The sequence below is a fragment of the Dipteris shenzhenensis genome, chromosome 3, assembly GCF_047967505.1.
Source record: "Dipteris shenzhenensis isolate YYH24624 ecotype China chromosome 3, Dip_SZ_1.0, whole genome shotgun sequence".
Taxonomy (NCBI): Eukaryota; Viridiplantae; Streptophyta; class Polypodiopsida; order Gleicheniales; family Dipteridaceae; genus Dipteris; species Dipteris shenzhenensis.
In genome coordinates, this window is record NC_141598.1 from 13,184,687 (window position 1) to 13,206,752 (window position 22,066).

The window sequence follows — 22,066 nt, forward strand, 5'->3', positions numbered from 1 at the left end:
CTACATGCTTGGACTTGGTGCTTTAAAAAAAGACAGAAGCTTACTTTTTAATACTCTGTGATACGCCAGGTGTTCTGATCTCAAAGTCTTCTGTAAGAGCTCATGTAGTACAAGGTTTGTGGCTTGTAAGGATCATGGAGAGTGTGGCAAGTGCTGAAAATGAGACAGGGGTTTTGCGAACTCAGATCAAGCATTTGGAGAAGCTATGGCAACATGACATACTACGGAGTCAGGCTAGAGAGGCTCTTCTTGAGTCAGAATTGCTTGAACTGAAAGCTTCTCTTGCTACTGCTGAAAAGAGCGGCAAAAGAGAGGTAGATCTTCTAAGGCGAAGGGTTAAAACAGCTGATACTCTTCTCTCCTATCTTAAATCAAAGGCAAGGATTATGGCTATCCCACGGTTTGCACATACTTCATGTGGTATTAAACGGCAGGAAGGAGTCGGCCTGGTAGACAAGCGAGGAGTGCCGATGACACAATGGAAGAAGGATATGAAGCCTTCCTATCCAGAGCTATCAGGTCTTAGCACTGACACAAGTCCGGGAGCTGAAAGTACTGAGAAGCACGGCTCTCAAGATCAGGAGGATGGCGAGTACATTGAGCGCATTGCCAGAGCAGTCATGCAGGTTACAGATGTAATGGAAGTGCTACTGAAGAGGGCAATTATTGCAGAGGCAGAGATGGATGCTGAGAAAGAGAGGACAAAATCCAGTCAAGATGAGGTCCGGAAGAAGACTTTACAGCTGGAAAGTATGTGGACTAGGGTGCAAGAAATGGAGAAAGTGGCAATTGGCACAAGTGGTGTTCTGAAAGAAATGCAGTCAAAGCTTGAGGATATGGAACAAGAAACCTCAAGGCAAAGGCAGCGTGCTGCTGAAAATGAGCAGGAGCTTTCAAAAGTGAGACACGATTTTGGAGTTTTAAGGTCAAGCATAGATAGTCTTATCACTGCAAGAGAGACGATTGTGACTCTTGAGAAGCGTGTTCAAGAAATGGAGAGCATTTCTGAAAGGTAAGTTCTTTTTTTTTTGGAAAGACATGTCAGATTTTTATCTAGCAATGAAAGTTCATATATCAAATTTGTGTACTCAGTGTCATGCTGGTGTATCCTTGTATTTGGATGGTTGGCCATTGATATTGGTCTGCTTACTGAGGAAGTTTTCCTGATCCTGTGGGTGTTATTGACTTCTAATAAATTCCTTCTCAGGCCCAAGCAAAGGTCTCACTTCCTCCTATCACTCCTCTCCCACGCAACTGAGCTTTGCCGTGGATTGCAAGACAAATATAATATGAAACCAGACCAAAGTCCAGATTTATAGAGAATGGGACATTTTGAAATATGATGCTAACTAATACCGCTTTGACATGCTGATGGTGGACAGGTTCCTGTATCTACCTACCTATATGTTTAGTAGGGGCTGGATTATTGAGTAGTTGTAACTTTGATTATAAGATGTGTACGGGTTGTCCTAGCTGGAAATTAGCATTTGAATATGCACATTACATAGTGTAATTTGTCGCCACATTCTCAAATTCGAAAATAGAAGAGCTTCAAAACTCTGCATGATAGACATGAAGAGATGAAAAAGAGAGCAAAAGAATTGGGACCCGTTACTAAAGTAAAGATGGGAGAGCAGCAGCTCAACTGGGCAACCTTTCAGGGATTTAAATATTGTGGAGCAAGCAACGAAGGGAATTACAAATTGAATTGTTAGTTCTTATCCTAAATTTATAGGGGCAAACTATTCCTAGATCAATTGTCAAATATTAGTAGCTGTGAGAACGTGTATGAAAAAGGATTGACGAAGAGCCAGCCACCATGCATCCTGAACCCGAACCTTCAGACAAGTGTAAACAGTATCTATTCAAGTACACGCTGTCTGTGTGATGAAAATATAGTCTACCAAGTAATAAGTATAGGTAGATAGCTGCCAAAACTCTAGTTAGGTGTTGGATTCAGTGCATCTGCTTTTACCTGACATGACTGTTACACTATGGAAGGACTCATGTATGTTCTGCAATTAAAGTTTTTAAACATGCACGTAGAGAGAAGCCAGGAATTTTTCTGCACAATAAAAGTACATTGGACACTGGACAGCCACTCCGGAGTGCTCTGCACTTCCTGTTTTGCTTGTACATGATGAGTTTGGTGTGTCCACATGTAAAAGCCCATATCCTTGTGCAACACGTAGAACATATCATACAACACTGGACAGAGACTCGGGAATAGGTATAGTGTGCTCTGGAATTCCTGGTTTGCTTGTACATGATGAGTTGGGTGTGTCCTCATGTAACATGTAGAAGCCCATAACCTTGTGCAACATGTAGAATATATAATACAAGAAATGGATGCTCAAGTATGTGTGGGTGTGTGGATTTGTATGTGCGAGAGCATATTTTTATACTATGGTCTACCCCCACTGTTGGGCGCTGATGACGTCAGTGGGATGTCATAGTAGCTAGTCCCTGCTATTCGTGATGGAGTTTATGGTTTTCAATCTTATGAGTGACTATTGTGAGATTGAAACTGCACTATATTGTGTTTTTAGAGGATGAGTTTGGGAATGTTCCTGGATTCATCTAGGTATATATAATACAATAAATTTCGGATATATGTTCTTTCGTGATGTGTGGAACCAGGGCTCATTAAGGTCTTCTTCCATAGGGTAGAATGGTAAATGTGACAGATTTAAAAGGACATGAGGATGATACTAACTAGGTCTTGGTGAAGGACTGCTGCACCTGGCTGCTCCTGCTGCCTCCTCCTCGCCATCTCCTCCTTCCCGCAGCCTCCCTCGCCTCCTCCTCCACCATCGCTCCCCTTCTCCCCCGTCTCTTCCGCCTCCTCCTCCCCCGACCTCCTCCTCTACCTTCTCCGCCCTCCCCTCCCCATCTCCTCCCACCCTCTGCCCACTCCTGCCGCCCCTACCACCTCCCCCCTCCACCTTCTCCACCTTCTCTTGTCCTCCCCCCCTGCCGGCTCCCCTCTCTCGCCTCCTCTTTGCCCTTTCCTTTCCGCCTTCTCTCCCTCCTCGCCTTCTCGCCCCCCCCCCCCCCCCCCCCCCCCCCCCCCCCCCGTTCTCCGCCTTCTTCCCTCCTTGCCCTCTTCTGTCCTTACCTCCCCTTCACCCCGCCTCGTCTTTGCCTCCCCCTCTGGTGCTTTTCTTCTTTTTTCTTCTTCCTCCCTGCAGCGGGAGCATTTGCGCTTGTTAAGGCGAAATAAAACCTTGGTGGTGACCCTTGGTTTGGCCAGAGGGGCTGATTGGCAGCACCCTTGAACCCCATGGCCGTTAAGGTTCTTCTTTCCCCAGTTGACAAGCAACAGGTACAGCGGGCAGTTCAGTCCCTACAAGACAAGGCGCTTGTGGGCAGAATTGTGGGCCTCACGCCTACACGGAGATAGGTGCGAGAGTGGATCCAGGTGAGCTTGGCATTAGAGGGAGACTACATCCAGGAGGTCACCATCTATGGACGAGGCGTTTTTCTCATTCAGTTGAGCTCCCTCGACACTGCCTCGACACTTGTGGAGTAGAGTCCCATCCTCCTTGGCCCACATCTTGTTTACCTCTTTCCTTGGTATCATGGGTTCACAATGGAGGACATGGATACGACACACCATGATGTTCCACGTTTTCCGGTTACACTCCGCTTCCCAGGGCTCCCCAAGGAGTATCGAGCCATCCTCCCTTCCATTGGTCGGGCATTTGGCACAGTGCTGGAGTCCCCGTTAGAGTCGGCCGCCTCAATTCTAGCAGATGATGGAGTCCCCAGGATCAGACTGGTGGTTGAGAGCCCAGAGTCCCTCCCAGAGTCGATTCTTTTCGAGACCCTTGAGAGGGGCACACTTCGCCAGAGGATGGAGATTTTTGGGTTACCAGGCCAGTGTCTTCGGTGCAAACAGATGGGTCACCTCGCCAGAGATTGCCCCCGTGGCCTTTCTCGTGCGCCTCCCCCCTCCCTCCGCAAAGTAGACAGAGTCAGCAGGCCCAAGCCCAGCGTCCTCTCAGGCAAGAGCAGCAGGAGTCTCAGAACCCTTGGGTTACCCCTCAGAAGGGGACTGGACCCAGGTTAAAAAGAAAAAGAAACCAAGCAAGCAAGTTGGCAAGCGTCGTAGGCAGGGGGCCAATCGCAGAGAGAGGGACAGGGTTGACCGAGAGGCCTCAAAGGAGGAACAGCAGGAGCCACCTCCTCTAGCGGTAGGGGCGAATGCCCATCCAGATGGTCCTCTAGCTTCGGAGGTTCAGCCTCCGCACCCACCCTTGGAGCTGCAGTGAGCCCCAGGAGCTTCAGATGCGGCGATGGAGGAAGCCGTAGACGCTAGCCCGACGGGGGTCGCGGAGGAGCCGATCTAGAGCCCTGGCGAGCCTGATCAGCAGGGGGGCTTGAGGTTGTCCTTATCCCTTCTTCTCCCCCCCTTAGCCTCCCCTTCCCCCTCTTGCTCTGCACTTCCCCCTCCCTCTCCAGGGTTCCCTCCGCCCCTCTCTCCCCCTTAGCCTCCCCTTCTATGGTCACCCTCACCACCCGCCCCCCTCCCTCTACCCCCCGCGTTCCTATCGCTCCCTCTCTCACCGTCCCCCTCTCCACTTCAGCAACAGGTTCTTCCGCTTCGACACCCCTATCAGTTGGCAAGGGAACGATGACTCCCCCTTCTGCTTCCTCATCGCAGCAGCAGGTCCGTTCAGGGAGGGATCCTGAGGGACGAGGCTCGTCTTCCCAGTCAGCGGCTCCCAACCTCCAGCTTGGGCATCCCTTACCGCGGGACTTCTGGAGGTTAGGACCCTGGAACTATCTGGAGATTCCGGACTCATATCCTCTACCGTTGGAGGCAACGCTCATGGTCCTTCAGCCCCGAAAGGGGGGTTTGATTAGTGCAGTGGGATCTCCGACACACCCCATTTGGAGATTTTCGTTTGCCTCCACAGGGTTGGAGAAATGGTCCTCGGAGGTGTTCGATGCTATTTTGGGGAATCAGATTACACTCATGATGGACGAGTGGATGGGGCCACATGGACTAGACATTTGGTACGCCCATGGTGCGGAGGTGAACTTTCAGTTGAGCTTCACGTGCGAGGAGCCGGTGTGTGGTTTGGTGATAGGAGTTATCAGATTGCCGCTGGAGGCAAAGGCGAAGCATGCACACTTCTAGCCCTTCTAGAAGTGTGTGGAGCTGTTTGGGGTGAAAGCCTCCTTCATGATGAAGTGGACACGGAAGATCGGTATTGAGCCGGTATCCACCCTAGTACGGCGACGCACAGACACTGACTACTCGCTCTCTAAACCCTCGGCAAAATCACACAAGGCAGTCTTTCTGGGACAGGCACCCACGCACAGGAGAGCCTTGTTTCCTACTCCCCCGTCCTCATGAGTTGGATCATAGTGAGTTGGAACGAACACGGGCTCCACGATCGTGCTCGTAGCCAGCCGCAGTACCTGATACTCCGGCAGGAGTTGCAGAGGGCAGTGGTAGGACGGGCAGTGGACATCCTTATGATTCAAGAGCACATGTTTTCAGCTTTAGACATCAGACGACACCATCACCTTCTTCCAGGGAGAGGTCTAGAGGAGTGGTCCCTTGCGGTAGGATGGAGCGAAGGGGTCAACATCTCAGTCTCACAGACTTTGGCTTCATAGGTCTACGATTAGGAAGTGCTCATTCCAAGACGGGCAGTTGGGATGGGAGTTCGGACGGGAGAGTCCAGGGTTGGGATCTTGAACGTGTATGCCCCAGCGTGTAGACAGCACCGCCCGACCTTTTGGAGGAGGCTGTCAGAGTGTCTTCCGGATGTAGACCCTTGGATTGTTGGAGGTGACTTCAACAACCTGGAGTTTCTGGGAGTAGTTCATTTTCATGATTAGTGGCAGAGACCCGTGGAGAGAGCCAGATTTCAAGAGGACACCTGGCAGCCTTCTCTTCTCCTTTGGACAGAGGAGACGCGATGGATTGCTAGAGAGATTAGACCGTTTCTATGTTGGGGACTGGACACTACACAGAGGCGGATATATGGGGATTCTGGCAGGTACCACGATGTCATACCACTCTCCAGCGGTACTTCACTTGGATCAGCCCCACTGAGGTCTCCTCCAGAAGGGGGTCTACATTTCAGAGGACCTCCTGCAGGACGAGGAGATTCAACAGGCCATGGCAGGGATTTGGGAGCAGTCAGAGACGGCACCATGTGAGGGCTGGGCTGTGTGGGTGGTCGATGCGATTTAGAGGAGCAGTGAGGAGCTGTAGGCTCATGCCCTTAGGCGGAGGAGGACCCTTCAGGAGCGTGAGCGGGCTTTGAGGAGAGACCTTGCCTCCATCGAGAGGCTTAGGGAGCAGGATCCAGTTTCTCAGTGGCTTAGTGACAGATTTGAGAGCGCTCATCTTGAGCTTCAGGACACGGAGGTGCGGCGGGATGAGTTCTCCTATCATTCCTCCTAGGCCCGATGGGCGCAGCAGGGGGACAGGATGACGAAGTAGTTCTTTCAGACCACTGGGCCCTGATCGGCAGGCACACAGCTACAACGTCTACGGGACTCGCAGGGCATCATGCACATTGACCCGCATGAGATTTTGGACATGACCACTAGTTTTTACAGCCAGCTCTTTCAGACGGAGAGGATGACCCCAACTGGTCTTGTGGCCCGAGAGCTAGTTTGGGATCACGTTCCGACAGTAGTCTCGCAGGACTTATGCAGTAGACTTGAGGAGCCTTTCACAGATGAGGAGCTCTGGGAAGCCCTCAAGGCTCTCCTGACCCAAAAGTGCTCGGGTGAGGATGGCTTGACTCCGGCCTTCTTCCTGAACTTCTGGGAGATTATCTCTACCTGTTTCCGTCTAGCTTGTGAGGAGATTTTTGACACAGGCCTTCTCCGTCAGTCTTTGAGCGGGGGGTGGATTTATTTGCTTCCGAAAGGGGGAGATAGGTCAAACATCCGACAGTGGAGGCCGATCACTCTGCTTGATACTGCGTACAAGATCCTCGCCAAGGTCTTGAGTTTGCGGTTACGGCTCCATCTTACCGACATCATCCATGACACACAGACGGGTTTGTCCAAGAGCGCAGCATCCTGGACAACATCTTCACGTTATGGGAGGCAGTGGATTGGTCCAGGGAGGAGTCATAGTCGCTGGCCATCCTTCTCTTGGACTTTGAGAAGGCCTACGATAGGGTGAAGTAGTCTTTCTTAGAGGGCACTATGAGGAGATTGGGTTTCTTAGACAGATGGGTCAGAGGAATTTCAGCGCTATATGCAGGGAGCTCTAGTCAGATGCTTATCGGAGGACACATAGGCGAGGCCTTTCCTCTCTCTCACTCGGTCCGCCAGGGCTGCCCACTTGCTCCCTTCCTCTTCTTGTTTGTGGCAGAGGCTTTGGGCTACTATTTGAGATCACAGGTGGTGGGTCTCACAGGGTTGAGGCTCCCAATCAGACAGGAGGAGGAGCTACTTGACTCGGAGTTTGCAGATGACACGGCCTTGTATGTTGAGGGAACCACAACGAGTTTGGAGAGAGTCAGAGGCGCCTTGGCTATTTACTGTGAGGCCTCGGGGGCACGGATCAACTGGAAGAAATCTATAGGTTTCTTCACAGGCTTTGAGGAGACACATTAGATCTGTGAGTGGGGGAGTGACTTTGGCTTCAGATGGATACTGTGGAGCCAGACAGCGAGATATATCGGATGCCAAGTGGATATTGACATTACAGCAGAGCAGCAGATTGTCCGGTCCTTGAGAGTGTTCGGCGCAAGCTTCTCTATTGGAGCTCGGCCAAACTCTCCCTAGTAGGTCACGCCTTAGTGGCAAATGAGGTCCTTCTTGCCACGGCCTGGTATATCGCCTCCTGTTGGTGTTTTCACAGAGGATGCATTGGGCAGCTCCGACAGTTGGTACGGAACTTCCTTTGGGCAAGTTCAGACAGCATGAGGAACACCAAGGCCCAAGTAGCTTGGCAGACAGTGATCATGCCGCACGCTTGGGTATCATTGATCCGGAGATGCAGAGCAGGGCCCTTTTGGGCAAGTTGGTGGTTCGTGGCCTCACCCCAGGTGCAGAGCCTTGGAAGCTCCTCTTAGAGCGAGGGCTTCTGAGGAACACTCCACGCGTTGGGGGACAGAGGCAGCCTTCACATAGATGGATCTTCTTAGAGGCCTCCCTTACGGGGAAGGGTTCCCCCCTGATGAGGAGTCTTCACAGGGTATGACAGAGATTGGCAGGGGGTCTCATCCGTGCTCCGATCAGATGCGGAGAGGACTTTGAGCGCCAGTCCCTTATGTGGCACCCAGAGATCAGAGATCAGGAGGGACGTATGCTCGGACAACGGACTCACATTGGTTGGGCACAATGGGACAGTGGTCCAGCAGGGTTCTTTGGCCGTTGGAGCAGACTACCTATGGAGACAAAAACGAGGCTTGACGCCCTAGCGCATCTACGAGGGGCAGGGCAGCGGATGGGCGAGATTGACTTAGCCATTCCTGAGTCCTGGTGGGAAGGACTTCATGTTTGGAGAGAGCAGATGGTTGGGGCAGTTTTCTCGTATTGGTGTTCCCTTGAGGATGTTGATGCAGCACGGCAGCACGCACCCCGGCTTCTTCTGTGTAGGACCTGGAGGCCTACTTCAGCCACTCACTGAGAGGGACCCTGAGATGGATGGGAGTCTCGATGGGATACATTGGCAGATGATCAGAGTGGTAAGACGTTTGGGGAAGGAGTGGCACATTGACCCTCCCAGTATCTCAGAGCAGGATGCCTCTAGATGGCGCCTTTGGTTGTGGGAGGGTAGACCCGTGAGGGACGTCCAGTGGGATCCGGGATAGTGGTTTTGGCCCTCCAGGGGCGGCCTAGCTGAGTAGGTGGATGAGGTGCCCTTCTTTTCCTACACCACATGGATTGGTAGGAGGCTTCAGATGGACCCAAAGAGTGCCTCGAGATGTGCGCTCCAGGTTCTGGATGCGGTTGTGGTCTAGCTTGCGGCCGAGGAAGACCCCATACTTCTTTTGGTTGGCCGCCCACGGAGGCTTGCCCATTGGACCGTGGTTGGAGCAGATGCGAGTGGAGGGGCAGTGCCATTGTTGCTCCGATGGTGTCCTGGAGACTATCCCGCATTGCCTATGGAGCTACCCAAACCTTACTCTGTTTGTTGGTTCAAATCCCAGACTGTTGTGCTGCGTAGACACCTCGCCTGTACAACCGTACCTGCATCAGCTTGTCTGGACAACCGCACAACTTTGCGCTGCCGTACAACTTACATTTTACCGTACGATGCGCCTGTGGTGCCACTCATCTGCCGCACGTCGTCAATGTAAGTACCTACGTCAACGTACAAGTGCCATCGTATGTACCTGAAATCGTCCATACAATTCCCATGTCACAATCGCCCTGCAGTCCGTACAGTCTGTGTTAGACACCTGCGCAAACACAATTTGGGACATTTTGTATAAACTGACAGACATTACACGAAGATTGCACAGATTTTGCATTTTTTGCCCTTCTAGAAATTGGGGCTTTTGCATTTGGGCTACAAATTTGTAGGAGACAAGAAATTGCGGGCTGGCGCATTTACCTTGAGTAGAAGTCCCCTCTGAAATTGGGGCTTTTGGGTCTATTGCAGGCAGATTGCAGGATATTATCAGATTTGCAGGTTATTTTGCCACATTTGCTCAAATAGTAGTGACATTTACATACTTTGATCTGAAATTGACAGTTTTTAGTGAAATTGACAAGAAATTGCAGGACATTGCAGGACATTTGGTCACATTTGCAAAGTTGCAGCTTAATTTGGGGCTTTTCCACATTTGCCCTCTTTTTGGCCATTTTGCCCTTTGAAATTGTGGGGCTTTTGCCTTAGCTTCTATTTGCAGTGATCTTCCTTTGATTCAACTCAGATTTGCATTGGGCGAATTTGCAGGACAACTTCTTTGCAATTGAAAGCTTGAGGGTATTTTTGCATCACTTGGTCAGTGCACTTTTACTTTGCTATTTACAATGGCTGGCAACAATGGTGATTTATTTGGCGTTCTCCGTGAAGATGATAAGTTGGATGGCACCAACTATCCTATGTGGTCCTACCTTATGAAGCATATTCTAGTTGCAAGAAACTTTTAGAATATTGTTTCAGGTATTGATTTGAGGCCAGCCAATGTTCAAGTGGCTGCCCCTACTGCTGGTGGGCGGAATCCTCCTGATTCTTCTTCCTCTAGTACTCCTGTCGCTACTCCTACTCTGGAGCAAATCAGATGGGACCAGCACTTTATCAATAGGCACCACTTCATCAGATGTCGATGTCGATGCCTTATGCTCTCTTTCTTTTTCAAGAAGAGAGGATACACATTTCTCAATCTCTGGATCTGGGAGATTCTTCAAAGTGGTTGTCAGTGTATTGTACTCTGCGAGCATGCTTTGAAGGAGGATTGCAAATACACATTTTTGCATTTATGCCTTCTAGTTGGGTCATAATGCTTTTGATTTTGTTGACAAATTGTGCCATCAACTCATTGAAGCTCATGTGCAAACCATAGAATTCAATCTTAAGATGAATTTCTTGGTTTTTTCAACTCATCCCATGGATCTTTGGCATGATCCTTGGAGTCTATATGATGAATTATGTTTGGACCCAAGTGCAAATAAATGAGTGATAATGCTGCTTCGTCTTTTTCCTTCCAGGCGTCATTTTGTGCAGTGGGTATGTCTTCATTTATGGTCTTCCAAAGCTTTTGATACATCAAGAGATATGTGTAGACCAAGTATGAAATCCTTCCCCAGTGAACTTCTCAACAGTTGGGGTGCTCGCCATTGCAAAGGTCTTACCAGTTGAAGAAACTTTAATTGCATACAATGATTCTGACTTAATAGGCGCGTAGAGCTCCAAAAGGCGATCACTTTTCCTTTTTAGAGTGTGTGCAAATTCTTCCTGGATTGGAAGTTACGGCTTGTCGAAGTTTTATGAAGAAGAGGTGGCCTTTGATGATGTGGCACAGGAATTCACATGCTGCATGGAAAGTGTGCTGGTGAAGGGACTGTGTGCTTAGTTGGCTGAGGTGGTATAGTTAACTAACCACATAACTTAACCATGTCTATTGTATTCCTTTTTTAAGTTGGAAATGACAACCTCTTACTATTTTTGGAATATTGGAATTCCAAAATTGACTAATGACCTTTAATTATCTTTGAAATAAGAGTATTTCAAGATTTGATTAATGCTAATCTATATAGGGTGATATGGATAACAACTGTACGCTGGCATTGAAGCTTGTCTTCTGCAACATGAATGAGATGTTCTAAATTTCTTGTATTGTGATGATGCCAACTGAGTCGACATACCTCTCCATCGGATTTGCATTATGAGATCTTTGGCGTGATTTGATGGACTCTCGATATAGTGTCGGCAACTTCGAGTAGTACTCTATGGCGGATTATCTCTAACCATTGTAAAACAGGAATGAACTATTTGCTGGAGACTAGTCTTAATTCGTTTAATTCGTTTTATATTTTGTATAGTTTACTAATATGAATATGAGTATTTGAGTTGACTACCACGTTGACACTCAGCTTGAAGAGGTTGAATAATAATGGATTACGCCCACTTGTTATTTGAGAAGGGCAATGGTATTTTATTGCATTTGGTTTACTTAAATATTGTAAATTAGTCTAGTAGTGTAGTAGGATAGATAGTTTGCTAGGACACACACACACATGAGCCAGTAGATGCCTCGCATGCACATGCTGTCCAGGATGAGTGGGCATGGGCTGTCCATTGTTCTTTTGATCCTTCCAAAGTTGATGCATTCTTTTCTGCTAATGATGCTCAGTCTTGGTATTTTGATAGCGGTGCTTCCAAGCAAATAGTTGTTTCATTCCTTAGCTGATGCACCTCGAGGGGGGATTGTCACATGTGCCAATAATGCTTCTTATTCTGTAAAAGGAATTGGAGATGTGCAGCTCACATCCATATCAGACCATCCTGTCACTTTGACCAATGTTCTTTTTGTGCCTGGAATTGAAGTCAACTTGATTTCAATTTCAGCAATTGCCACTTCAGGTTTCATAGTGTTTTTTGATGACTACAGATGCCTCGTATATGATCTTGGTGATGACAATGCCATAGTTCTCACTTGCACTTTGCAAAAGGGGCTTTATCACCTTGATTATCATTCAACTGCACTTTCTATTGAGGCATATACTATTTCAGATTCAGAGCTGGCTGAAACTCATCTTTGCCATGAGAAGGAAAGAAAGAAAGAAATTTTATTAGAGTCTTCGGGAGACCGATGGGTCTATGAGACTGAAAGAAAACCTGATACAAATCACAGTAAGGGTGGAGCTACTGAAATGAGCATCATCACCCATGCTGAATCCTAAGTTTGATCATACATAATCAAATCAAATACATCTGGATGTAACAATGAAAAGAAAAGGACTGGAGTGGAGCGGAATCCTCCGTATGTCATGTCGCCCTAGCTGGTGCATAGCCGGTGATGGGACGCTGGTGCCCGTCAAGGGGTGCTGTACGTCTCGGTCTCCTGGACTTACCGGAGGGGCATCTAAACTGTACTGAAAAGGAGGTAATCTATCGATGTGGAACCCTAGTCTCACAAACCATCTGTGAGTCCGTGCATACCAGCATCGCTCGTCTCCCTCTACTGCCAACCTCATGGAGGAATCGAGAGCCAAACATGGCAACCTCTGTCTCTCTGATGTGCAGTCCCCATATGATCTAACCCGGTGTAGATATATAATGGTCTGAAAGGCTGCATCTAGCTGGAGTGGAGAAGCACCAAACTCGGCCTGAATGATGTAGGGCTGCCATACATACCGGCTGGTCGGACCAAGGAGTCGAAGAGAAGAGCCTTGGTCCGAGGGTCCTGGAAGTGGGAGTGGAAGCATTGTCTCTCTAGCCGAGCCAGTGAGGGGTATCCCCTGCTTAGTCTAGCCTGCATCACTGGTCTCATCGTGAAGATCGGGCTGGAGAAGATGACCCCTAAGTAAGTGTATGAGGATACGATCTCAACTGGTGACCCACCGAAAGTAAAAGTAAATTGCTGTTTGCTTGAGAGGTGTTAAAGATCATGACCATGGTCTTGCCAAGGTTGACCTCCAAATCATGGGATAAACAAAAAGCCTGCAGTGCATCCAGGTGTTGTTGGAGCCCCTCGGGTGTGGACGACAAGAGTGCCACGTCATCTGCATAAAGAAGAATTCTGATGATGCTCCTGGCAAGTGAGCAAGCGGTCCCTCCGAACGCCCCCATGAAAGTCTCAAGCTCATCGATGTAGAGGCCAAACAGGGTCGGTGATAAGGGACAACCCTGTTTGACTCCTATGGTACTCAAGATCTCATCTGTCCAACCTGCGCCTGTCCGAACTCGGCCTGAGACTCTCTCATACAGTGCCATGACTGCCCAGATGATCTCCTGATCAAATCCCAGTGTCTGTAGGCGTGTGATGAGGCGAGCTCGAGGTACTGTGTCAAAGGCTTTGCGAAAATCCACAAAACAGCAATATACCCTCTCCTTCCGTGATTTGGCCTCCTCAATGACACTCCTAAGTGTGAGTATGTGATCCATAGTCCCATGGTCTCGCCTGAGACCGGCCTTACCCTCTGCTCTAAGCCCTCTCATCTCTGCGAACAGGTTGACCGACGCATCCAATACAGCTGCATAGATCTTGGACATCACATGTCCAATCATGATAGTCTTGTAGCTACTCGGGTCCATGGGATCCCCTGCCTTGTGGATGGGGGTGATGGTGTTGAGTGTCCAGGTGCGGGGGAAGCCAAGGCAAACAGCGTCATTGAATAGCTTTGCTAGGATCGGGGCTAACGTGTTGATCCCATATGCGATAAACTCAGTGCATAGCCCCTCGTGATCCTTAGCTCGGCCATTGTGCAGTTTCAATGTCGCGTCCTTGACTCCCCCTCTGGTGAACAACGTGCAAGTGGTGGGGCAACGTGTGTGTATGAGAATTGGAGTGGGCTGGTGTGGGACATCATAAAGATGGTGTGCATACGTGTGCCAGACTCTCGTGTCGGTGAGGGGTGATGGAGACCTATGCTCAAGGAATCTTCACAAAAAATCCTTAGAGTTGTTGCTGTATAAGATGTGCAGTAGCTCTCCCTCATTTCGACGAAGAAATGCGTGCTTCTTCCGACGTACGAGACGTTGGTACTTGCGTACCGTGTCTGGTGTGTTCGGGAGGTGACATTTGGTTTCAAGTCGGAGCTGTCGGCGATAAGCCTTGCACTCCGCATCGTACCAATCGTTGCAGGGTACATAACCAAGAGGTGGTGGTCTAGTGGACCGTGTGGTGCGGGGAAAGATTTGGAGGGCAGCCTCATGGAGTGTGCGACTAATCAGGGCAGCACGGTCCTCTATGAGTGGTATGTGATTGATGTAGGTTAGGAGTCTGTTTAGCTGTCCAGAGTAGGCCGGTGAGAGGTGTGATCAAAGTGTATGTCGTGGTAGGTGTCGTGCTTCCTATGTGGTGTGGCTAAGCGTGGGGTGGCGATAGTGAAGAAGAGGTATGTGTGATCAGCTCTTGGAGGGAGTGGTGCTACGGTGAAGTTGGTGATACATGAAGTGAAGGTAGGGGATCCCATGATGTAATCCACTACACTAGTGCCCTCCCCGTGTGGGAAGCAAGTAAATCCACCTGAGGAGGGCCATAGGTCAAGCCCGTTGTAGATGATGAGATCATGCATCTTGCCCAGATCAAGGAGTGCGTGTCCATATGGTGTAACAAGCCCGTGTCGGTTCGACGAGGTCCTGGTCATACCTGCTCCATCTAGGTCAATGTCTGGTAGCATGATAGAGTCGTCTCGGAAGCCCAGGAGTGGTGCGTGGCGCGTGCTTGTCCTGGCATTGAAGTCCCCAACAAGAACTTCCCCGTGGGCTGAAATGTCTGGGATATCCTGATGTAAGGGTGCATATGGCGATGTCTCACCCTCCTCTCATGCCACTTTGGCGAAGTGGGATGTGTCTGGCGGGAAGTAGCATATTGCTATGAAAAGGTCACAGGTGTCTGTGCTTCGGATCCGGATCCACATGAATCGGGAGTGTGCGTCCTTCCTCTCAATGGAGATGGCTCCAGCGAGGGAAGACCTGTACAATACTGCGACTTCGCCTGATCCTCGGACTCCTCCTGTATCCCTCGTCTCATCCCTGAAGGCTGACTCCCATGTGTAGCCACTGACTATCGGTAGTGGACGCTCTGGGCTCTGGTGTCTCTCCGTGTAAAAGACTATGTCTCGTCCTGTATAAGACTCCGAGAAGTTCCTTGGGTCTGACCATAAGGTACCATTATAGTTCCAAATGGTGCAATCTAGGGTCTCGGAAACCTGAGTCTCATAGGCCCGGTCCCCCTAAGGGGTACGGGTGGGAGCCCAACGGGTGTCGGTCAACAACCTATCATCTCGGACCACGGCCCATTTCCCCTCCTTGCGGGCAACATTCCGTTGCTGCAGAAGAACCCGTCGCTTCTCAATCTGTAGTGGTGTCAAATCCTCGTCCATGAAGAGGGTGGGATGCTCTCGTAGAGCGGCTCGGCGTTGGAGTGTCGCTAGTCGAGCATGTGAATCTCTGAAGCGAATGACTAGGGGCTGCTCTCGGTTGGGATCTCTCCCAACACGCCATGCTCCCTCTATGCGTCGGGGAACCCCATGGTAGTGGTCACAAAGGTGATCGTCGTCTCCATGGGCGTCGCAGTGGTGCTGGTGCTGTCTTGCGTGATCCCTCGTATTTGGATGTTGAGGGCCTTCGAAGCCCTCTACTGCTGCTCCTGTATGGCGGCTGAAACGGTTGCCTTTGCGGGCTCCCGTTTCGCCACGTCCACCCATCTAGTCGTCTCTGCTATAGCCGACTGTATCGTGGCTATCTGTGCCTCCATCTCTGTGACTGGGGTCCCTCCAAGCGCTGCTCTGAGGGTCTCGAGCTCCTCTCGAAGCTGTGTGATGTCGTGCCTGAGTCCCTGGATAAGGGTGCCCTGCTCGTGTATAATGCGGGCGTGCTCTTGGGTGTATCGGGCGTGCTCCTGGGTGTAATGTGTTAGCTCTGCTTGACAGGCCCGGATGCTGTGTATTTGAGCCAATAGGGAGTCCCAAGCATCTGGTGGGGGACCTAGGATGTCTTGGTCCAGGTGGGAACTGGATCTCAATCCATGGGTAGGGTTTGCATGAAGAACTCTGCATTAACAAATTGCATACCAGCATACACGATCGAGATGTGTAGAGGGTGGAGCATTGATTCCTCAACACCCCCTTCAATGTCCAATTGCTTGACTACAGCTTTGCTCTCATACCAAGTAGTCTCAACACGTACTCATGTGTCTCTTGTTTGCATCCATTTTGGTTGGATGAAAGGTAAGACTGACGTCTTTGTGCTGGTCTTGTCTCTTCTAAAGTTGTTCTGAACCTCAATTTGCTTTGTGAAATTCCACGCATTAACCATGGGTCTGGCTGGCTACCTTTCCTTGACGATATCTCAATTGGATACCCTTCTGCCCATCTGGCCTTTTGGTCTTTAACTTAACGACTTGGCACCCTGTTGGTTAAAGAGCTTTCAAGCTGAGCACCATACAAATTGTGCTTCCATGTTTTCAAAGCATGAATAATGGCATATACTTCTTTCTTATGTGCCAAATAGTTTAGTTGTACGAAATATAGCTTTTTACATCCAAAAAGCTACTAGTTATTTGCTTTGGATTAACATGGCTTCCTCCACTCTTTCTGTTTCAAGTATGAAAGGTTCATTTGGATCTATACTGCCATCAACTGTTTGATAAAATGAAACTTCTTTCAGCCTCCTCAATTGAGCTAAAGGTAGTTCCCTTTTACTTAAGTTGATCCATCATAGGTACCTCAACTCTTGCATAATTCTTGAGAAATCACCTCTAAAGCCTGAGAGACTAAGCAATTTTCGCAACTCTTCTATAGTGGCCAGACTTGGCCATTTTAGAGTAACTTTAATTTCTTCTGGATCAGCTCTTGGCACCAACTCTATCCTATGATTTACGGATCAACAGGAAAATAATCAGCAAATTCTTAGAAGTAAAATTGAACCTCCTCATACTTATTTTCAAACGGATGTAAAGAACTTTCATCAACATGAACAAAATCACAAAGAAATACTTGTGCATCAAATGTTAGGTTCAGTAGTGGACTCCTATTTTGTCCATCAAGGGGCTTCATTGTAATATGTCAGTTCTTTTAATACTCATGTATTTTTGTAGTTATTTGGGAATTTAATTTGAGCATACCAAGGGCAGCTCATTTATCCCATGTATGTACAAACAATGCTGGCCCTCTCACTTGAATGACATAAGAAGGGCTTCAGAGGTACTTGGCAGGACATTTTATCATTGACAATTATCTTTGCTTGTACTTTCAAAGTATTCTCCCTCTCTCTTTGTGGTTGAACATACAAGAAGGAATAATAGCTAATACTAGCTGGCCTTATGTGAGCTACCATTGGCCACATACCCTCTCACCAAGTAGGAGTGTCCTCTTTTACCTTCTCTCTATTTCTTGTGCTGTTCCAGTTAGTAGTAGTAGTTCTGTTTCATTTGGTATCAAAGTCCTTTTCTGGAAATTTACTGCATAAAAACTTGTCCATTGTCTCTGAAAATTGGAGCAATAAATGCTTGGACCATATATTAATATAGTGCAAAAATTGATCTCCAGAGGTTTCTGGAAAATTGCTGCATAATCCTTGTCCATGTCTCTGAAAATTGGAGCAATAATGCTTGGACCATATGCTAATTTAGCGCAAATTAAACAGTTTTGACTGATTTAAGTTGCCCAATCTCCCACCTGTAAGTTATAAACGCTACAATTTGCATATCTATTGATCAGTTTCCTATCAGCTTTTGTAAACAAGGTAGGACAGTTATAAATGCTACAATTTGCATATCTATTGATCAGTTTGCGATCAGCTTTTGTAAGCAAGGTGGGACAGTCATAAGCGCTACAATTTGCATATCTATTGATCAGTTTCCCATCAGCTTTTGTAAGCAAGGTGTCCCAGGCTTGGTGAAGCTGTAAATGGGTTGTAGCATAAACCGTGTCCTGGCAAGTGCAGGTGCCACCATTCAACAAAGCCATGCAGTGAAGATCATCATCAACTGCTGTACCAAGTTTTGTTGGATAAGTTTTGGATCAGGAATTCTATAATTCCGAGTTACTGCTGAAGACGGATTTTGAGACTTTTGTGAAAGTATGGTTCCCACGACATGACTGGCCAGATGCTATTTGGGAGCCCTGGTAGTAATGAAATTCATTGTGGTAACTGAAATTAAGATTAAGTCTTGGAAAGTGTAAGAAGACGCTAATCTGTGAATTGTCATGGCTGTTAAAAGATCCAATCAACCTCACAAAACAAGGAGCAAAGGCAAAGAAATTTTGCTTCAGGATATGAAATGAGAAAAAATATTATATATAATGAGAAAACGAATGATTGTAAGGTGGGGCAGCATAGCCACTTTAGGCAGCAAATGGGGTGGACCCCTCCAACCAATCGATAGAAAGATCTAGAAGCTACTCCCCTTAGCATTGAAGCAGTTCCTCTTTTAAGTCGTCTCCTTTCTGCATCCTTGACAAGGCTGGAAAATCTAACAATCGTTCATGCAACAACAGACTAGCTTGATGCTGCGAATGTCTATTGGAAAATTTGTGAGAATGATGCAGTTCAGCAATCCATCGGACCAATCAAAAGGGGGCAGCTGGCTGCTATGCAACGTGCTCCTCAGAACCTTGACTCACTCCCTGGAGTGTCCTGGAAACTGGTGCCAATAACCAGGGTGGGGTGCTATACAACCAGTGGATTTCTTGATCCATGACAGTTAAAAATGTCTGCAGACCATTCCTTGCAGAAGCGCTCCGCCCTTTCGGCAGTCTAACTAATTCTCTTAGTGACTGACTCCCAAGTGGCCCACAGCGTGTAGGTGATATCGTGCGACAATGGTGGCTGTAGGCTGAGTCTAATGTCCGTTTGTGAATGCGTCAGGAGATGGGCATAATCAGCTGAGTAGATTCGGAGTGCAGGCTTTGTAATCATTTTGGGTAGTGGAAGGTTTAATCGTACTAGTCAGAGACTTCGTCGGAGTTGCCACACTAGTAAGCCATTTGCAGTTCACTCGAACAAAGAGACCAGTCAAATATTGAAGGTTCTTTTCAGAATCTAACAACGTTGAGACCTGCAGCCATCCAATCCAGATCTGTGACAATGGAAACTAAGTCCAGGACAGTCCGGGCCAAAAAAGAGGCCAATTATGGAACAAAATCCAGATCCTGGATTCCAGCTATGGTCCAATCTTGAGTGCATAGTCTAGAACCTTCACAAGAGGATCCTACTCTTGGAATTCCTTGTAGTGAATTCCGTAGATTGAGCCCAAAGTCGAGTCTTTTGAAAAGGAAATTACTCATCTTGATGACTCAGTTATTAAGTACATATTGAATACGTTATTTGAAGCTCAGGCTAAGTAGTATATTTGAAGAATGACTCTTCATCCTCACCTAATACGTGTCAATAATACTGTAATACTGCACGGTGAGGGAAGATAGAAAAAAGGATCTTTCTCAGAAAATGGCAAGATCTCCAGAGATCGAAATCTACTCCTCTAGAGCCGCAAGAAAGACAAGACAATTTTTCTTGCCTATTTTCCTCGTCCTATGTAAGTCTCCATATGTTTCACGTTGTTTTGCATTCCACATTGTACCAGATGTTGTATGGCATTCCTTAACATCTCTCCGTACTAGTTTTAGGCATTGCTGTTCTTAGCAACACTTTTACTAGTTTTTGGTTCATCTCTGTGCGACTATTTCGCTTGTCACAATATTTAAGATCTCTTCGATGCTATCTTGTATATGTTGGATTTGTTGTAGTCTATCTCTAGACAAGGGGTTATCTTGCAAGATCTTGTTACCTCAGCCTTTTTTCATGCCACATCCATTGAGAAATATATCGATCTATGATCAAATTCTAGCATCTTAGCATCAACTTTGAAACTTTTAATGGTATGGACTGTGTGTGTGATGTGACGAGATAATCTAATACTCTTGATCTTTTTTGGAGTTGTACTTGTGTCAGTACACATCATGTTTGAAAAAGCTTGTTTGTAAATTGAAACAGCTTGAGAGGGTGGGCAAATGCTTGCCTATTGAGACCACCATCCTGGCACATCTTCATCCTTCTGTCCACACCTCGCCCATTCAAAGGGGTCTTTCATTATGAGATCTTTCTTGGGTTGTGCCCATGCCCTCGCATTGGAGTCTCAGGCTGGGCCTCCCACTCTGACCTTGAATGCTTTCCTTTTCCTCTTTTTTTGCTCCTTAGATTTCCTTTTTACCTTCATGGCCCATGCTCCTAGCCTCCTTGTACCTTCAATCCATTTCACTGTGAGCTGCTATAACCACATTATCTTGAACGGACTTAGCTCCTTTGTTATGCATGTTGGTTTGACTAGCTCATTTAGAAATTATGGTGACTGAGAAGAAGAATCGCCGCTTGAACCTCCCTTTGCTTTAACTATAGTGATCTCTTGATCCATCTTGACTTTTTGACGATGAGTTTGGGCAGGTTCCTGGATTCATCTAGATATATCTCTTGATCCATCTTGATTCCATGTTAAAGCTCCAACACACACGTCACATTTATATGATTCAGGAAATGCGGCAGAATTGCTGTTGTAGTTGCATATGGAACTAGGCGTCAATGTTGGGTTATGCCATAGTAGAGTATCTACCATTTTAGGACCTTGAGTGGACATTGGTAAACTTGTTGATTGGGATGAGTCACTTCATTTTGTGGTGTAGTAGTTGGAGATGTGCATTAACTATGTAATCTAAACATCATAAGCATTTTTCTTAAGAAATGGGAGCGGTTTTGAAGTAGTCTTATGAGATGGGGCTTAGCCTCCAGCTAGCTGGGTATCTTGAATTTGGTTTGCCAATATGTATTGTCTTTTAGCGTATAATTAATGCGTGCAACAGTAGTCAAGTACCGGCTCTGCTTCAGGTATCTTAGACGTCCTTCTCAACTCTCTTTCGAAAAGGTCATTTTAAAATCACTTTGTGCGTTTTTTTGATCAATTTAAGGGTGGTGGTTCCAGAGTTTGTTCCATACTACAGTTTTTATTAAAAAGTAATGATATACTTTTAAAAATAAAGTTACAAAACATTTTCCCTTACTTTACAGGCTTACTGCCCATGTTCTTAGTCTGGAAGCTGGGAAGCGTAAGCGAGAAGCAGAAGTTGCTGAACTCCTTACTGAAAATGATGGGTTAAGGGCCCAGCTTGATTTGAAGGAGGCAGAATTGGCAGCCATGAAACAACAGGTCAGGTTGCTATTCAAGCAATCATGATGCAGGAAAGCAGCTACTGCAATGGCACATAAAAAGCAATGGTTCTTGCAGCATTTCTGAAGTGCTTAGTTTTTAATTCATGTCGTTTCTTTCTTGTAAGGAAGATACTGCTATGTATGAAATGTATTGGGAGCTAATTGTTGCTTAGCCAATGAACGCTTGATTGAGACATTTCTGCTCAGGAACAGCTGTAATGTAGATGCTTGTGAAGAAACATGAAACGCCTTTAAGGTAATGACCTGAGAAAGGTCATATACCACTTGAAGGTCCACTGATTGTCGTCACTTTCATTTGCATGTTGGAACTTGTGCGGGAAAATATGGCTACACAGATGTTCTTTTATGTTTGATCTAGAAGTATGATGCAAAGGCCACAAGGGAAAATATGGCTCTGCAAATGCGCACCTACATTTTCTTATGTTTAATGTAGGCGCAAAGCCACCAGATGCTTCACTCCTTTTGAATCAAGGATCTTATGTTTAATGTAGGCGCAAAGCCACCAGATGCTTCACTCCTTTTGAATCAAGGATTGGTTTTGTATGTGTTCTGATATTGTTTGGTAAAAAATTACTTTTATATCAGGTGTGAGCTATTGTCTGATTGCAAATCTGGCTGCTTGACATCCCATAAGGTACTCCTGAATATTTCACAGATAGCGGTCAAGCATAAAGTTTTCAACCTTGCTTAGAAATTGAACTTCGTAAGCATGGTGTGGTATACTTGTGGTGTTTGTCT

At 47.2% G+C, this 22,066-nt stretch overlaps 1 protein-coding gene across 2 annotated transcripts in view; it reads left to right on the forward strand.

Annotated features, from left to right (window-relative positions):
* The window catches only part of LOC147903387 (uncharacterized), a 37,395-nt gene extending 15,601 nt beyond the window's left edge, over nucleotides 1–21,794 (forward strand). For both annotated transcript variants that reach the window (XM_087373108.1, XM_087373107.1), the window contains exons 2-3: nucleotides 70–1,012; nucleotides 21,167–21,794. In XM_087373108.1, coding sequence (XP_087229234.1) covers nucleotides 135–1,012; nucleotides 21,167–21,332 — 1,044 coding nt within the window. In that variant the 5' untranslated portion in view covers nucleotides 70–134 and the 3' untranslated portion in view covers nucleotides 21,333–21,794. The remainder of the gene's footprint in view (nucleotides 1–69; nucleotides 1,013–21,166) is intronic.
* Nucleotides 21,795–22,066: the final 272 nt, after the last annotated feature.